General features: G+C 37.0%; 2 protein-coding genes across 2 annotated transcripts in view; one reads left to right on the top strand and one right to left on the bottom strand.

Annotated features, from left to right (window-relative positions):
- The window catches only part of ptprnb (protein tyrosine phosphatase receptor type Nb), a 32352-nt gene extending 22075 nt beyond the window's left edge, over positions 1–10277 (top strand). Inside the window, 4 exon segments of the mRNA XM_048200550.1 lie at positions 6066–6119; positions 6336–6400; positions 7395–7468; positions 7691–10277. Of these exon segments, the coding sequence (XP_048056507.1) occupies positions 6066–6119; positions 6336–6400; positions 7395–7468; positions 7691–7762 (265 nt within the window). The 3' untranslated portion in view covers positions 7763–10277.
- Positions 10278–13667: 3390 nt separating this feature from the next.
- gca (grancalcin) lies at positions 13668–18426 on the bottom strand. The gene is made up of 8 exons (XM_048200549.1): positions 18266–18426; positions 15289–15456; positions 15136–15205; positions 14983–15026; positions 14690–14837; positions 14334–14447; positions 14147–14205; positions 13668–13975 (listed from the first exon to the last, which is right to left on the bottom strand). Exons 1-8 carry the CDS (start codon positions 18287–18289, stop codon positions 13949–13951), a joined length of 654 nt encoding a protein of 217 aa, XP_048056506.1. The 5' UTR covers positions 18290–18426; the 3' UTR covers positions 13668–13948.
- Between the last annotated feature and the right edge of the window lie 1197 nt (positions 18427–19623).

Genomic DNA, 19623 nt, shown 5'->3' with positions numbered 1-19623 from the left:
GAGAAAGTGTTTTAATTCAGTGGAAAATTAGTAACATTGCTGTGAGATCTAGTGGGAAGCATTCAAATTCAGCGCAAAATTCGTTATGTAGTAATGCTTACTGAAACCATAGTATTGTGGCAGAAATAGTCGAATACTTCTACATTATTCATTTCAGGGTTCATGCAAACTTTGAGAGTCAAATTCAAGCACTTTTCTAGGACTTTGCTTCACACTTTTCCAGCACTTCAAAGCTGTAAATATTATCCAGTTTTAATGTTATTTTTAGTGATTTGTAAAACTAAAAGTTTAAAGATGAAGGAAAACTAACACTTCTAGGCAAACAAACACTTACACACACACACACACACACACACACACACATGAAATTACCACTAGATGGCAGCAGAGGAGCACTTATTGACTCCATAATGTGGAAAAGTACAGTCTCATGAAAAACAAAAACTTTTTCAAATTGTGACTGAATTACACAGAAAGCAAGTAAAGAGCGCTCCTTTTATAATCATTGAAGCTGTCGGTCAGTTCAGTATGGTACATTTAATAAGAGTAAAATATGTACATTTTTGTAAAACATCATAAAAATTAAATGATGTTTTTGCATGTTACTGTTAATAAGTTAATATTATCTGCATCTCAATTCAATCTCAGTGCTTTGCTCTCAAATTTCCAATAAATAAACCTGTAATATTATTAGTAACTGCACTTATTAATGCAAAACAATAGTAATATGATTAAATTACATTAATGCTAAAAAAGCACCACCAGCACCACCAAATCAGGTGCTGGCACCACCTTCTGTAGATCTTGCTCTCAAATGTTAGTCTGGAGCCCTGCAGCTGCCATGATATCATTCCATCATCCTTCACTCTTATTCCCTCCAGTCATATTCTGTCCCTTAACCTCTCAACCTCTGTCAGTCTCTTTCTGAGAGCGATGGAGCGCAGTAGCGAGGTATTGCACAGCTGTCTGTGTCATTTTTGTGGTTTGCAGCTAGTAGTCTGGTTCCAGTTGCATAGTCACAAAAATGAGCACAGACAGTTGTGGCTGCAGCAACGCTGATGAAACGCTCCATCGCCTAACTCCCCCTCCACAGTCTCTCTGCTTGAATCTCTGTCAACCTCTTCATCTTAGTCTCTTTTTATTTCCTTTTCTGTGTCTCTCCTTTCTCCATCACTTCCTTACATTACATGCTTTTTGATGTTTGGGTGGATGTTGCTTGTTTCTTACCACTCTTGACTGTGGTATAACTCTCCTCTTTTTGATCTTTCTGGCTCTCTACTGTGCAGTGGTCCTGATGTTTTCCTCTGATCTCTGTGGGTCTCTACTCTACATTAGCCTCGATTTTACAGTGCTTGCAAGGCGACCACTGTATTGAAATTCCTCTCATCTTTATTAATTTTGTTCTCCACCAAAGTGTGCAATTATTTCGGCTTAAACTGCTACATATATTCTACTCCAGACACAATTTAAACTTTGTTTTATAGATAAAATTAAGCTTATGTTGTGCTTTGATATCTGTCATTTTTTTCTATCCTCAGAGAAAATAAATTGAAATACAAACATTCATAAATACAAATCACAATATTATTATAAACACTAACAATTAATAATACCCAAAGCAACATATTTCTATTTTTGTTTAGTTTTTTATTAAACTGTTTAAAGCCTTACACATCAAAATCCAAGCATTTGTGTCGTCATCAATACAAATCACAATCATTATAATATTAAAGGTGCAATAGGACATTTTTGGAGAGGCTAGCTGTAAGATCCCTCTCTCTCTTCAGAGCTTCTCCAAAGCCACGCCTCCTCCAAAACACATGAACACACACACGCGCACACACACACAAACAGCTGCTCTCGCCGCAGTGTCACAAGAGACGGTGTTAAACTACCTCATGTCTCAAAGCACATAACATTACAATAATAATGAATGTAAACTCAAAATTTTAAATTATTAAAATCATACAGATCATCGTCATTATATACAGTGGGTACGGAAAGTATTCAGACTCCCTTAAATTTTTCACTCTTTGTTATATTGCAGCCATTTGCAAAAATCATTTAAGCACCCCATATTGACAGAAAAACACAGAATTGTTACATTTTTGCAGATTTATTAAAAAAGAAAAACTGAAACATCACATGGTCCTAAGTATTCAGACCCTTTGCTCAGTATTTAGTAGAAGCACCCTTTTGATCTAATACAGCCATGAGTCTTTTTGGGAAAGATGCAACAAGTTTTTCACACCTGGATTTGGGGATCCTCTGCCATTCCTCCTTGCAGATCCTCTCCAGTTCTGTCAGGTTGGATGGTAGATGTTGGTGGACAGCCATTTTTAGGTCTCTCCAGAGTAGTGTTAATTTCGTCACCTATTTTTAATTTAGTCTTAGTCTTAGTCTTGTGCCAAATGTCTTTGTTAGTTTTAGTCATATTTAGTCATTCACATATCTTTTTTTGTTAGTCAAGTTTTAGTCGACTAAACGTCTCGTCATTTTAGTCTAGTTTTAGTCAAAAGAAAACTCAAGGTATCTTAGTCAAGTTTTAGTCGACTAAAAGTCTTTTAATTTTAGTCTAGTTTTAAAAAATTTTAGTCTTTTTTAAAAATAACACATTATTACTGAGATTATTACTGATAAACATTTCAGTAAAAAAAGTGTTTCACATATCTCAAACATTGGTTAAATGTCATAATTACCTGACAAAATACACTTGTTGAAATATAATGTTCATATTTCTGTTGAATGCAAATGTTAAACGTGTCTGGTTTTCAATTTCTGATTTAGGAGACACATTCACAAATGATTAACCTGTTCTGAAGAGTATTTTATTTTAACCAACACAATTCAAAAGCTAGCATGTCGTCGTCGCTCGTCACTCTTGTTCGCATTGGGTGTTGTGTGTTCAGCAGTTTCGTGTTGCAGCCACAGGCGTATGAGACCTGTAAAGCCTCGTTTACACTGCACGCGTGTGCGGCTCGTTACGGCTGCGACGCGGCTACCGGAGCTGATACACGGCCACTCTAGTCAATGCTTGTGTTTACACCAGCCGCGCCGCGGTGCGTTTGAGAAGCGTTTGAGAAGCGGCTCGACGCGCCGCTTCGCTAAAGATAGGCGCCTCGCCTCCAAGACGCGCAGTTCAAATACAAAACAAAGTCAAAATAATCACCCTGTGTAAACTCCCGCTCATATTTTACATCACTAGAAACTGACAACAAGAGATTCGAAGCTTGAAAAACTTGAAATTTCTTTGTTTGAGTTGACATCGCGCAGAGGACGGAACAACACCTTGCCGGAGCCGTAACGAGCCGCACACGCATGCAGTGTAAACAAGGCTTCAACGAGGCTTAAAGCGCGAAGCCGCGAACTCGTTCTGAATATTTTAAAGGCGTAACAGCTGATGAAAAAGCAGAGACGATTGTAGACGAAAATGAAGAGAGATTTTATCTTAGTTTTTATTTTATTCAAAACATTTTCGTCTCGTCTTTTTTCGTCAACAATAATGCATGTTAATTTAGTCTTAGTCAGCGTTTTTGGACAGTGGTGCAGTCTTGTCATCGTCTCGTCTTAGTCATGAAAAAAAAGGTCGTTGACGAACATATTTCGTCTCGTCTCATCTGACGAAATTAACACTACTCCAGAGATGCTCAATTGGGTTTAAGTCAGGGCTCTGGCTGGGCCATTCAAGAACAGTCACGGAGTTGTTGTGAAGCCACTCCTTCGTTATTTTAGCTGTGTGCTTAGGATCATTGTCTTGTTGGAAGGTAAACCTTCGGCCCAGTCTGAGGTCCTGAGCACTCTGGAGAAGGTTTTTGTCCAGGATATCCCTGTACTTGGCCGTATTCATCTGTCCCTGCAGCTGAAAAACACCCCCACAGCATGATGCTGCCACCACCATGCTTCACTGTTGGGACTGTATTGGACAGGTGATGAGCAGTGCCTGGTTTTCTCCACACATACCACTTAGAATTAAGGCCAAAAAGTCTCATCAGACCAGAGAATCTTATTTCTCACCATCTTGGAGTCCTTCAGGTGTTTTTTAGCAAACTCCATGCGGGCTTTCATGTGTCTTGCACTGAGGAGAGGCTTCCGTCGGGCCACTCTGCCATAAAGCCCCGACTGGTGGAGGGCTGCAGTGATGGTTGACTTTCTACAACTTTCTCCCATCTCCCGACTGCATCTCTGGAGCTCAGCCACAGTGGTCTTTGGGTTCTTCTTTACCTCTCTCACCAAGGCTCTTCTCCCCGATAGCTCAGTTTGGCTGGACGGCCAGCTCTAGGAAGGGTTCTGGTCGTCCCAAACGTCTTCCATTTAAGGATTATGGAGGCCATTGTGCTCTTAGGAACCTTAAGTGCAGCAGAAATTTTTTTGTAACCTTGGCCAGATCTGTGCCTTGCCACAATTCTGTCTCTGAGCTCTTCAGGCAGTTCCTTTGACCTCATGATTCTCATTTGCTCTGACATGCACTGTGAGCTGTAAGGTCTTATATAGACAGGTGTGTGGCTTTCCTAATCAAGTCCAATCAGTATAATCAAACACAGCTGGACTCAAATGAAGGTGTAGAACCATCTCAAGGATGATCAGAAGAAATGGACAGCACCTGAGTTAAATATATGAGTGTCACAGCAAAGGGTCTGAATACTTAGGTCCATGTGATATTTCAGTTTTTCTTTTATAATAAATCTGCAAAAATGTCAACAATTCTGTGTTTTTCTGTCAATATGGGGTGCTGTTTGTACATTAATGAGGAACAAAATGAACTTAAATGATTTTAGCAAATGGCTGCAATATAACAAAGAGTGAAAAATTTAAGGGGGTCTGAATACTTTCCGTACCCATTGTATACATAGTAGTCAACATTTGAAGTGGATCAAAACCTTTCATCAAAGTTGTCCTAAAACCTTCTTCTTAGGACAACTTAGTTCTTAGGACAACTTTGATTAACTTTTTTGATCCACTTCAAATGTTGACTACTGTATATATATATATATATATATATATATATATATATATATATACACACACACTACCTAAGGATTTTTTTTATAATTATTAAATAATTAAATAATTAATACTTTCATTTAGCAAGGATGCATTAAATTGGTCACAGTAAAGACTTCTACATTGTTTTTTTTATACTTTATTTTGCTTTTCGTAACAGGAAACCATTATTAGCAATCACAATATGTTCAACTACTATAAGTGTCAGAAACAAGACTTCACACTGCCATCATTTGTGAATATTATAAGTACAATGTTATAAGTCATACATGTTGTACTCAGAAAATTAATGAATGAATAAGTGACTGAATACATAAATAAAGACGTCAATGTATGAATATATAAACGTGAGGAAAAATAAATGAATAAAATTAACATTATAAGAATGCAATACTAACTTTTACAAAATTAATTTAAAATAAACGCTGTTCTTTTGAACTTTCTATTCTTCAAAGAATCCTGAAAAAATATATATCACTGTTTATACAAAATAGTAAGTAGCACAATAAATGTTTCTTAAGCGCTAAATCAGTATATTAAAATGATTTCTGAAGCATCTCGTGACACTGAAAACTGGAGTAATGGCTGCTGAAAATTCAGCTTTGCCATCAAAGGATTAAATGAATTATAAATGTAATATATTAAAATAGAAAACAGTTATTTTAAATTGTAATAATATGCAAATAAATGCAGCCTTAGTGAGCATAGTTGAGTTCTTTCAAAACCATTAAAAATTCTTACCAACCCCAAACTTATGAACAGTAGTGCAGATATATTGTTTTTTAGATATTTAAAAATCTGACTTACATTAATAGAATGTTTGTTATTCCACATGGTAATATTCGCATAATGGATTTGGATTGCTTTTCTGGCACATACTTTATACTGCTTACACCTTTACACTGCCGTGCATTCTTGTGCACGGCTGACAGAAATCAACATGTCATGACAACTTCTAATCGTCATTTCATTTACTCAGAACCAAAGCCTAATTCCTGAGCTAATCTAACTTGCTTTGCAAGCACTTGCATTTCCTTCAGGAAATCTCTCTTTCTGCCCTTTAGGAAAGTCAACAAGTGCTACCGTGGACGCTCCTGCCCCATCATTGTGCACTGCAGGTATTTTAACACATTGATGCATTTGAGGAATTAAAATTTTTTATTAAATAGTGTAGTTTGATTCCTTTTAGAGACCAATTTTGTAAGAGATGCCAAGCCTACCAAACATTTTATTGGAAAGTTATTTTGAAATACACACAGTATTCTTGTGGAGATCAAGTATTGCATATTAGATTTTTCAGAGTGTATTGCTTACAGTATTGCCCTTCTGTGCAGTGATGGTACAGGCCGAACTGGAACGTACATCCTGATCGACATGGTCCTGAACCGCATGGCTAAAGGTCAGCACATGATATAAACTTGTAAAGCTTATGAAGAAATCACAGTGTTTAGGAAAGTAGAACCATACTGAAGATGTTTAAAGGGTTAGTTCACCCAAAAATTAAATATCTGTCATTAATTACTCATCCTCATGTCGTTCAAAACCCATAAGACCTTCGTTCATCTTCAGAACACAAATTAAGATATTTTTGATGAAATCCTAGAGCTGTCTGACCCCTCTGTAGACAGCAATTTAATTACCACTTTCAAGGCCCAGAAAGGTAATAAAGACATCGTTAAAAATAGTCAACGTGACTACAGTGGTTCAACCTTAATGTTATGAAGAGATGAGAATACTTGTGCAAAAAACAAAACTAAAATAACGACTTTAATAACAGCGCTTCCGGGTTTTACGTCAGAACGCCGACTCATTATTGTTTATTATAACGAGCCGGCGTTCTGATGTAGAACCCGGAAGTTTCAAAGACTTTATATATAGAAATACGGTGAAAGTATATGGCGGAATAAGTCCTGCCTTCTAAATAAGAGCCAATCGCTGACTGGTAAAGTCATTGCGTCACTGCAGCGGCTGTTAGAAGCTCTGGTTCCTACAGAAACAGTCAGATTTCCTATAGAGACGTGCACTTAGGACTGCGCATGCACATTAGCTTCATCCAGCCAGAAAAATGCAGTTTTTTATCATGATTCAAGCGTTTAGAAACAACATTTATGAGACAGTTGTTGTGAGATTTCATTGGTGATTTCAAATATGAAACTTTACCGAAAGCTTGGCAAACAGCTTTGGAGAATTTGATGTTTCCCCATGTAAAGATGCCCTTGAGGCATTTCAAAGATGGCTGCCAAGTGAAATGACTTGACTTGACTTGAATTTGTGTTCTGAAGATGAACAAAGGTCTTATGGGTTTGGAACAACATGAGGGTGAGTAATTAATGACAGAAACTTTGGGGTGAACTAATGCTTTAACAAAGTTTGTTGTTTTGTTTTCAACTCAGGAGTAAAGGAGATCGATATCGCTGCAACCCTGGAACACATTCGAGACCAGAGGCCAGGAATGGTGCGCACCAAGGTAACGAACGACAGAACAGCACGGAGCCCCATATGAGAAATAAAGCACTATTGTACCCATAAAACACCACAGTATCAGCAGCCTCTCTTGTTCCCCTCAGAATGCAGTAACTGCTGTAAATCATTTTCATTGGTGCTGATGGTGTTATTAAAGGAGAGGTCGACGGATGGAGTAGTGGATTGTAAAATAGGAATGCTGATCTATGCTTTTCTCTCTCCTCAGGATCAGTTTGAGTTTGCACTGACCGCTGTGGCTGAAGAGGTTAATGCTATTCTCAAAGCCCTACCGCAGTGAAACGAATGCCCATGACTGAGCGCACACACACACACACTCACAGATTACATGCATGTGTGCATACATGCCTTGTGTGGCCACTGAGGTTAGTATTAGGGATATGCACAAGTAATCATCTAGTCAAGTACTCGTTCTATAACTAATTAGTAAAAATCTCCACAAACTACTTGCAAATTGATTTTCCTTTGCTTTCACTTAAATCATTACATCTGCAGTAAGTGCATTGGGTGGCACTCTGGAAACATGATGATGAAATCCAAGTGTGCAATATATTAGTCTTCATGGTTCTTGTTAGAGTCATGATTCCCACTAGATAACGATCCACTTTTATGGTGGAAAGAAGGTGGCAGTTTTTTATGAGAAGCTGCGAGAGTTGTAAAACTGTTTTTGCAGAAGATTATTTCACATCGGACCCTTTTATACAGACTAAAGCCCTATTTGGATGGTAATTGTTTCTCATAGGGACGTAAGGTATTTTCATAATTTATAGGGGCTAGTCAGTGATTTAACTGCCGTCCGAATCCAGAATGTCAGTGTTTTCTCCCACCACCCACGGAAAAATCCCCAGCCGAATTCCCTACTGTTTTTTAACAAAGGCCAAAGTCGTGTGGTAATTTAATTGCCGCTTAAATCCAGAACTCTGAGTGTACAAGAGGAGATCAATTCAAAATTCATGGTTTAAATCCTTTTTGACTACTGCGGAACGCCGTACGAGTGCTTCACTTACACTTTTAATTACTGAAATACTGGGAAGTATTTACCAGAACAATATTTCATCACTGCTCCACCTCAGTGAAATGAGAAAGAGGAAAGCATGTTTTCATTTGAAATGGGCTGTTACAGGAATACAGTTTAAAAATGTATTATATAATACAATTATATACATTAAAAATATAAACCAAGCAGCTTTATGTTTATTTCATGTAAATAAGAGGCTGCATTACGCTACTTTGCATATTTTTATATAGCGTGTCTATCTTCCTATAAGAAGATATTTAAATAATCACATAATAAATAGGATATTATTTTCCTATTATTAAACCAAATATGAATATATTCATATTATTCCAAGCGTATGACATTTTATTAACAGCAGACAATCATGTGACCAATCATGTGAGCAGTGCGTTCTCAGGTTTGTAGGATCACTAAACTCGCTCCTTTTGAATAAATTGGCATCTGAACACATGAGTTTTATAACTGAGGTGCCATGCAAATTTATTTTTACAGACGTCCATGTGAAAAACAATTACCGTCCGAATAGGGCTTAAGATGCCGACTTACAGCTCGTGTATTTATATGATGAAAATTAATATATATGATAAAATAGATCATAGAACTGAATAGAAGTTCAGTTTTGTCATTTAAATTAATTAGCTTTTATATTCTTATCAAAAGAAAGGCATAGTTTGTGAAAGCATTGTAAAGTTGATTTAGCCTTATGTTTGTGAATAAAAAAAATATTTAACATTTTATTTTAAATGTATGAGTAATTGATACTTGTTTTTAATCTTGGAGTACTTGCCTACAAAATTACTCAGTGCCATCCCTAATTACTATTGCTGATTTCCTGCACTTAAACGCTCAAAAACGCATATCCCAACCAGTTCTCCAATATTGCCTTCCTACAGCATGTAAAATCAAATCTCCTTTAATTAATACTCACACAGAGATATACTTGGACCTATATTTAAGCTCTTCAGGATCTGATTTCTTCCTTGCCTTCAGGCTTGGTAACAAAATGTAATTATCTAAAGGGAAGTCCTTTCTCCGTGTTCTCTCTCTCTTTCTCAGTTTCACCATGGTGATGACTTAGTCCTGTTACGTACACTTCTTCAGTGTTATGTGAGTTTCCTTCACACTAGTCTTGTCTACTGTGGTGGTAGGAGGCAGGGAAAACAAGTGTCGTGAAGGTGAGCTTCGATGTAGTCTCATGTTCAACATATTTAACACACATCACATGTTAACGTGTGCCCTCAGAATTTTACACGTCCCCTTGCATGTTCATTTATTTAACAAAACAATTTCCGTTTTAGTTTTAAACTATTACACATAATTATACCAAGTGGCCCTCACAAGCAGTACATCAAAAATGTGGCAGATTCCATTTGAGCCTATTCATGTGTCTCCACACAAACAGAGACTCCACATTTCTTTAGTTCCCTGAGGGAATCCATCACACTTCATGTCAACAAGAATGCCGTCAAATGCTCATGTGACAGCAGGAACTTAAAGTAGAAGGTATGTTGAATTTCAGATCAGATTTTGAAGAACATTCTGATCTGTTGTAGGATTATGTTGAAGACGGATCGAATTTCCTCTTTTCTTTTCCTTCTTGGTCAAAATCTCTCTTTCTCTACTTTATGGTTATTGTGGTCAACTTAAATGTTCTATTCCTCTGGCAAATCAGTAAAAAAAAAATAATAAAAACAAAAGATGTCAGAATTATTTAAAAAAAGCATATATTTTGTATCTTGTGATGACTAATAAAATAATTGTGAAGTGATGCAGAGCATCACTGTGTATATGTCTTTTTTCTTTATTCAGTTTTTTATTTTTTTAAATGATTTTTTTATATATTGAACCATTATATTTTCCACATTGATTATACCTTTCATTCCTAAATGGATTTTTCTGAAAATTAAAACAGAAACTAACATTGTTTCTATCCACCTTATTTTTCAACACGGACATAAGGGCATGTTCACACTTGTTGTCTTTTTTGACAAGGGTGCTTTTATGGTAAAAAAAAAAAAAAAAGCTGGCAGCGTTTGGTTTCAAATAGACCCTTTTCAAAGACTAGTTAAAGGGGAGCTATAATGCCACTTTTACACGATTTCACGAGCTTGTGTGCCCATATAATCTTAGCGTAAGTGGTAAACAGATTTGGCTTGCTGTCTGCCAGTGATGGGCAGTATTTATGATACATGTATTTCAAATACCTATTTCAAATACAAAATAGTATTTTGTAATTTGTATTTGATAGGGTTGATGAAAATGGCTTTGTATTTTGTATCAGAATACTTTAGTGTTTTTTGTTTTTTTTGTATTTTTAAAATACTGTAAAATACTTTGTAAGAAGTCTACGTGATGACATCATAAAATTGTGGCCTCTGATTGGTGCCTACTCAATAGTTTGCCCAGACTTGTTGGGATCAGAACAGAAAATTGATCCATATGGAAGAAAGTAAGAAACGTGCAGGCTGCCAGCTTTCCATCAATTATTTGCATAAATTGCTATAATTTTTAACAGTTCATGTTAAGTTTTGGTGTTCATTTTGGTAGCCTAGGCTAAATAGTTTACCAATGTACATAATGTTCTTGAAAACTATTATGCTGAGCAGCAGCCCCCTATATTTATGATTAACAATCAAATGATTAATTAGTTAGAAACTAGTTGCTATGAATACAGGAGCCATCAGTTGTCTTCTTATGAATGACTTGTTTGTCATTGAGTCAGTGTTGCTGATACAAAGGCCCTTCGTTACCAAACACCAAGACAATAAAGTAGGATATAATTATGTGTCATTTGCAAACATTAAACTGTTGGTTTCTTTAAAATTAACCTTCAGATCACAGGGATATGTGAATATTTGATCTGTTAAAGCCGCAATATGTAAATTTTCGCAGTTAAAGGTCACTTATTCAAAAACAAAGGCCTTGATTTCACAGAATCATGGGAGGTTTTGTCTTCATGACCACAGCTGGTGGAAAAGAATCGGGACGGGAGAAATCAGAAATCATTAATTGATGAGATTATTAACATTACTGTAGTATGAAACAGGGTGTGGCTGAAAACCGTTGGAGTGGTAATGAGAGACGAGGACAACACACGTCTCGACAGCAGCTTTGAACTTTTATTATGCCGCAGTTGACGCTTCCATTTCTTCCGGTCAAGCGTATGTGGGGTAACACAGCACTGTTTATCATATTAGATACATTTGTGTGTTGAAAGTCGTTATAGTACTACTCTGTGTGTTCACTCGGCGGCTACTATGAGACACTTGTTGCACACTACAGTAAACTAGATCGATATTAGTCATGGTAAAACATAGTACTCACGGTAAATCAAGAAAACAAGATTCAAACAAAAAGAATTAATGTGTTGATCTATTTAACATGATGAGTCCCCTGTCTAATAAAACAGATAATATACTAAAGCATCATTGATGTTTCCATGGTTACTACAAAATATTCTGGAAATTGAGGGTAATGATGTCATTGGTGATGCACAGACACGGTCTGTGTCCTGGTTAAAATCGCTTATTTCTCTGGATTTAAACATTCTTGGTAACATTTGGGATAATGTAAGTACACAAGTCAACAAAATATATTACACTGTTCTAGTGTTTTTTGGATTTTTTAATCCAAAAATCCTACATATTGTGCCTTTAACTGGTTGCATATGTCAGATTTATTGCATGACTTGGGCAGAGAAAAGCTGTTGCTTTCAAACATTGTTTACTTAATCAACTGAGTCAGTGTAATGGTGAAGGGATCGATCAAATAGGCCAAATGATGGAAGGTTTGAGAAGACATTTCATGCTCCCTTGTAAAAGTACTTTGTAGTATTTTTAAAATACAGTAGTTTATTTTGATACATGTTGTGGCTGCTGTATTTTGTGGTTTATTTTGATACACTTAAAATTAAGATATTTGGTATTTTATTTTAAAATACATTTTGATGTATTTTTGCCCAACCCTGCTGTCTGCTATAGAGGGGCTCGGAGAGGATATTCTACTCGAGCTCCGATTGCCCCCCTATAACAGGCGAAACTGTACAAAAAGGAGGAGGAGGGATGCCGAAAGAACTAACAACAGGGGTAAGATGCTGGTTTTATACCTTGGTATTAATTGGAAGATTAGATGGGTGTACTCCTCCCGAAATTACGTTTATTAACTTCACGTAATACAAGTTTCTGGTGTCCCCAGAGTGTGTATGTTAAGTTTTAGCTCAAAATACCCCACAGATCATTTTTATTGCATGTCACTTTTTGAGGGTGAGCAAAAACACTCCATTTTTGTGTGTCCCTTTAAATGCAAATGAGCTGCTGCTCCCAAGAAGAGGGCGGAGTTTCAAGAGCTCTTGTTACACACAGTTATATATTGAACATTAAAAAATAAAAATTAATTCAAAACCTAAGAGAGACAGAAAGGAGTCTCCTTGCTGTATTATCTCTCTAGATGCCATGATTTTTAACAGTTTTGGGGAAAGTTTAAAGGTAATGCGCTACCATATTGTGTTACTCCTTAAAAACAGTAATTGTGTTAATTAGTTCATTTTTATGGAAATGTTACTTTTGCTATATTTTTTCGGGGCTGGGTTTGCTTTTTTGTTGTTTTTTTAATATATATAAAAAGCTAATTTTTTGGCAAATGTAAAGGCCCTTTCACACCACAAATGAAATGAATAAGCCTCAGGCTGATGGAAATGCAAATTCATGCCTGTACAGCAGAGGGCGCAGCTCAAACAAACCTTTCAGCTTTGCTGCCATTCTGGACTTAAAAGTCATTTTGCTCATTTATATGGTTGAATTGGATCATTGAAGCTCAGCATCAAAGACATTAGTTAATATAAAGTTAGATTAAATACATAAAATATATTTGTGTTATTTTTAATTATATTCAATTTGAACATATTTAATTATTGCAGGTTTGCGTAATATTCGCATTTTACTGTTTTTATTCATTTTGAGGAATACTAAGTCTGTTTTTGTGCAAGTATGAGTAAATGCATGCTCACATGTAGTGTAGAAGTACAATAACCATCATGTTTACACAGCGCACAATGTTACTTTAGCGTTACTTTACTAGTTACTTGAAAAAAGTAATCTGATTACATACATGTAATGCATTACCCACAACACTGATTTTTACTACCTACATGAACCACAGAACACAACTCTTTAAGATGTACCATGTTTTATTTGCAAAATATATGGTAAGTGTGGTTATATTTTAACTTAATACACAGATTTGATAAAGAATGAATATGAAAAAGATCATTTAAAAACAACTGAGGTCTGCTTTGGCACAAACATCGATATCTATTTTGCACAATATATGGTTTACTCCTATGTTCACATATAACATATCATACTGGCAAATCAGCAAATAAATTTTCTTTGAACTTTCAGTCAATCAGTGCTCTTCCTGGAGTGTATACTGTACTTGTCAGTAACCTCTTCAGAGCGACATAGTACACAAGATGAACTGCAAGAGGAAATTGAAGATGTTGTTACAACAGCTTCCTATATGCTTTCAATGAAGTAACCCCTTTTACTTCCACAATTAATCAGTGTAAACCCATCACAGATTTTAAAAATAAGTGGCAGTGAGGCAGAAAATATAGGCACTAAATGGGAAAATTTTGTCATCACTTACATCATCATACTGGAAGTTCACCATTCCCTGCTGCATTGTATCTCTCCTCCTAAAGTTGTCTACAGAAAAATAAACAAGTCATACAGTGTTTGATCAAAAATACAATTAACAGAATACTTAGTGTAACTGTAATCAGTGTGGTAGTTATAATAATCAAGTTTTGCATAGATATGCATGTCTGTCTCACCTGTAAGTGCCCTTAGCTTCACACAACACGCCACATAGTCATCAAAGTAGATCTTTCCAGACCTGCTGTAGCGTTTAATGATGGCGTTCAGTGCCTGTGGGCTGATTCGGTAACCTGTGCAATGACAATGACACAACATTTTTGGTTACATCAGTCTTAGTGCAACTAAGGCCATTGGCTAAGAGATGCAATGTCCCTTACAGAAACATGTACATTGTAGTTTTCAGTTTGATTGTATCTTAAAGCTCCAAATCTGTGACCTATTATTTATTCTTCGAGAGATATTTTGCCCTGAGAACTAGGTACTTTTTGATCTCAGTCAATAAAAATATACTTCTAAGAAATGTCACACTCACCCATGTTAGCAAGGCACTGGGACATCTCATGAGGTTCCACCGTTCCACTGCAGTCCCTGTCCACCATTATGAAGTTCTGCTTCCAGCCGTTTAGCACAGCAAACAGTTCTTTAAACTCATTGAATCCCATCTTTCCGGTGTAATCTCTCTGCGCACATATGCTTAAAGAAACTAAACCACATCAAGGGATCTGTTGGGTTACTGAGACTAGCATAAAGAAAACGTTTGACTCAAGTTGGAGAGATAAGAAAAAGTGCCAGAATAGAGCGGTTTCATGTTTCTGTGAAGGATACATCCAGCATGGCAATCATAATCCTGCAGGTTTCCAAACTGAAGGCTGCAAAAAGACAGAAAGAAAGAAAGCAGTGCAGTGAGCATGATCCACTCACTCTATATTATGCTTTGTTAGTCCAAGCATTTGGAACTGAAAATTCTTCTGTACTCACGATTGTAGGAGCCACTGATTCCAGTCTGGGTGAGGCACCTTTGAAGTTCTTCAGCATCAACTTCACCATCCTTACATAACATTTATGTTACTACATGAACAACATGATGGGACAGAAAATAAATTATAGCCACAAATACCCAGCAGCCCTCACCTGACCAGCAATTGCTGTGAAATAGCCCCACATTGGGTCCTGGGCAGGAGAAGCAGGAAAACTCCCCTGGTATGCCCCATATGCTTGTTGTGCTGGGTAACCACCTGCAGCAGGCATCCCTGGCATTGCCATGCCTTGAGCAGGAACTCCTGGCATTGGGCCACCAAACTGCAAGTAAAAGAGTGACACTTTTAAGAAGCCTACTTAGATGGATGGATGATGGATGCGATGGATGGATGGATGGATGTTATGGATGGATGCGATGGATGGATGGATGATGCATGTGATGGATGGATGCACGCAATGGATGAACGGATGGATGGATGGATGCATGTGACGGATGGATGGATGGGTGATGGATGGATGGATGGATGGATGGATGCATGTGATGGATGGATGGGTGATGGATGGATGGATGCATGTGATGGATGGATGGGTGATGGATGGATGGATGGATGCATGTGACGGATGGATGCACACGATGGATAGATGGGCAATGGATGAATGGATGGATGCATTAGATGGATGGATGGATGGATGGGTGATGGATGGATGGAGGCATGTGACTGATGGATGGATGCATGTGACGGACAGATGGATGGATGCACGCAATGGATGGATGGATGCACGCAATGGATGGATGGATGCATTCGATGGATGGATGGATGGATGGATGGATGGACGGGCGATGGATGGATGCATGTGATGGATGGATGGATGCACACAATGGATAGATGGGCAATGGATGGATGCATGTGATGGATAGATGGATGATGGATGCACGCGATAGATGCATGTGACGGATGGATGGTTGGTTGGATGGATGGACGCGATGGATGGATAGATGCACGTGATGGAGAGATAAATGGATGGATCGTGCATGCGATGGATGCATGTGATGGATGGATGGATGCACGCGATGGAGAGATGGATGGATGCACATGATGGATGATGGATGGATAGATGCACGCGATGGATGGATGGATGGATGGATGGATGCATATGGACTATGGAGATGGATGGATGCACATGATGGATGGATGGATGATGGATGGATAGATGCACACGATGGATGGATGAATAGACGCAATGGATGGATGGATGCATGTGATGGAGAGATGGATGGATGGATTGGTGCACGCGATGGATGGTTGGATGCTTGCAACGGATGGTTGGATGGATGGATGGACGTGATGGATGGATGATGCACCAATTTTTTTTTTTTTACAGAAATTGAAATTTAAAGTTCTCATTTAGCTGAAAACCGAAAGCAAAAACAAAGTTCATTTAATAATCAATGAATTAATCAAATTAAGTTGTATATACTGAGCTGTATACAAACATTTAAATTGCACGCAGGGCAGTTTTTATATCAACCTTTTAATGATATAATTATGTTTCTACTCCAATTCGTTGTTTAAATATTAACATTAAATGGTGGCTGTAATAAAAACTTGCTTTCGTGACAGATTTAGCCAAACATACATTCAATAATGAAGACAACAGTTTAAGTAAAAAATATAATGAGTAATATGGTGCTATGGACCCTGAATGGCTTTCCTGAGGTAAATGTAATGATACGTTCCTATTTACAAGCTGTTTTATTGAAATAACAATTGAGCGATTACATGAGACATGATGATGTGGATTTCAGTAAGTTGCACTGTTTCAACTGAAAACAGTATAGACTAAAATATCTCAGTTTATCGAAATAAAGATTGAGAAATCATTTTCAGATGGAAATTTTGGTGCATGACTACTTTTAAGATGTATTACAACAAGGTTCAAGTGGTGCGCCTCTTACAACAGCCCTGATTAGGCAACAGCTAGAACAAAAAGTGCAATCTAAATCAACCTTTAGTGTCTGTTCAAACAACACCGAATGTATCAACCAATCAATTGCTGAATGAATACTATGAACATCATGTATTACTTCACTTGGATCTGTTCCAAAACACACACAATTGTCCAATTAAACTGATAACATTCAGTCTGACACATCCCACTGGGTTCAATCACTATTTGGCCTAAATAAACTCCAGCCTACAGCCTGTTCATAGACGTGTGGTTTCTGTGACGAAAACTATGTTACATGTTTAATTATATCCATTCTTTTCTTTTTTCCACTTTAACCTGTTCATGCTAAATCACACAGGCATGACTTGGAGCAGAAAATATCAATGAAAGTGAAAAGATGTTTGGATTTACACACTCTCAGGCTACAACAGCTTTTCCCAGTGACATCTTTTCCCCCACATATATTCTCTTAAAGTTAAAGGTACCGTCCCAATCACAAGCTGTTGTACAAGTTGCACTTTTTTTCTGACACTGTAGGTAAAACCAGAATTTATTTCACTTTATTTATTTAACTTGTGTTTTTGACATAGAAGGACGACGTGCTGTGACATGCAGCTAAAAAGAGAAAGAAAAAAAGAGAAAAATCTTCACATCCTGAAAATAACATTCACTAGAAGTGAAAAGCGAAAGTGAAAAGTGAAATTTTATGCTTAAAACAAGACAAATTATTTGCCAAATAGTGGGAAAAATATACAAACTTAATACATTTTTTCAGAGTACAAAACAAGCAAAAAATGTTTCTTCCACAATTTTAAATCTTAAGATAATTTCTATATTGTTTCACTGGAAAACATAACAAAATGTTATGGCTTATGTATTGTAATGTTAAATGTGTCCTTATAAATGTAAAAATGCCCTTGAAAATCAATTGTAGGCAAATATTGCCCTGTAGTTAAAAAGTAAATTTCTGATACTAACGTTTCAATCGTTATCGTTTACACTTAAATCATATCAGAGCAAATGTAATTATTAAATTCTATGTAATTTATTTGATGTAACAATTTAGGGCGTAACACATACTGTAACGTACACATTTCTCAACCAATCTTTAAGCTAATTATCAAATTATTCTCATATTCTACAAACTGAGTTCATCATAAACAATATAAGTGATACTCACATTGTTATATCCAGGATACGCCATACTCAGTGATTTCACCCTCAAGGAAGAGAAACGACTTGAAAATGAATCTTACGGGAAAGTTTTCGACCAGTCCAGCTCACTTCCGTACTTCTGCTGTGACGGGAAGTGATTGCATGACGTCACTGGGATCAGCATGACCGAGGGTGGCAGGCGTATTGTGAGTTTTAGTTTAACCTTACGTCATAAAACATGACTACAATAGCAATGCAGAGCCGATTTGGATCACCTCCAAATGGAAAGCGAGTGTTCAGTGACAGACACACGGAAGTCATATGGCTATTTGACTGTTAACATTGGTGGCCAATGATATTTGCTTATTAAATGCATCATGGGAAACACCGTAGCGTTCAAAATGACCACAGACGTATTTACTGGTGATTAACTTAATCTATCCTTATCCTGTATGAATTCGTGGGGTGACGTGTTTATATTAATGGCGCGTGCTTATATAACACCAACCTGTCATTTACGTTGAAAACCACCAGTCGGCGCTATTACACTAAAAGTAGAAGCTAGCAGCTCCTGAACTCAACCCAGCAACAAGACTCTAGTTTGGAGGCAAGTTTTGGACAGTGTTTCCTTCCATTCAGGATGTTTTGGGCGTGTGAACGTTTTTGACGTCATAAAAATAAAGGTCATCAGTGGTTCCACGAATAACCTTTAACATCCATGGAACATTTCCATTGCACAAAAGGTTCTTTATAGGCTAGTAGAAAAAGATTCTTAAGATTCTTAAAAAAAAAAAAATTTCACACCCAAAACGGTTCTTTTTTTTATAGCATTGTTGTGAAAACACCCTTGTGGAACATTTATTTTTAAGCCATGTACATTTATTTAAAGCTGCAGTCCATAACTTTTTTTTTTGGTTAAAAAAAATTATCCATTAAAGGGGCTCTATGTGGGAATGACACCCAGTGGTCGAAATAGGTACTGCAGTCCAAATTCAAAATATTGTTTGCCCCGCCCCCTCGTTCAAAGACGCGGGTGGCCAGCTTGAGGACATGCAACAAGAGGGAGTGCAATTGACAATGAAAGCTGAGGAAACTTACACACTGTAAGCTGATGAGTTGATTTATCTGTTTTAATATGCTGTCGTTCATAGAGATTTTTAGATGGATGCAGAGGCTTTTTAGGTCAGATAGAATCTGCGATTCTCTGACCCAGTTTGTTTGCTGGTTTCCATGGCTGCAATAAGCTGTGTTTTGGATAAACTGACAGCACACGGCATGTTTCTAAAAAATATATGCAAACATATTGGGGTATTTTTATGTTTTATTAAAGTAAAAATCTTACATATAGCCCCTTTAATTAATTTTTGAGCAAGTACATAACCA

Source organism: Megalobrama amblycephala, linkage group LG8, assembly GCF_018812025.1.
Source record: "Megalobrama amblycephala isolate DHTTF-2021 linkage group LG8, ASM1881202v1, whole genome shotgun sequence".
In the NCBI taxonomy this organism is placed as follows: domain Eukaryota; kingdom Metazoa; phylum Chordata; class Actinopteri; order Cypriniformes; family Xenocyprididae; genus Megalobrama; species Megalobrama amblycephala.
The sequence above is the reverse complement of the archived record's forward strand: the minus strand, read 5'-3'. Positions and strand labels throughout refer to the sequence as shown.

What these genes read in the sequence shown, in the direction of transcription:
- gca (XM_048200549.1), bottom strand. Translation starts at nt 18,289, where the DNA reads ATGGCGTATCCTGGATATAACAAT. An exon ending in CCAGTGCCTTGCTAACATGG is followed by an intron (nt 14,448 to 14,689) that starts GTGAGTGTGACA and finishes GTCATTGCACAG; the next exon opens with GTTACCGAATCAGCCCACAG. An exon ending in TGAACTTCCAGTATGATGAT is followed by an intron (nt 13,976 to 14,146) that starts GTAAGTGATGAC and finishes TTCCTCTTGCAG; the next exon opens with TTCATCTTGTGTACTATGTC.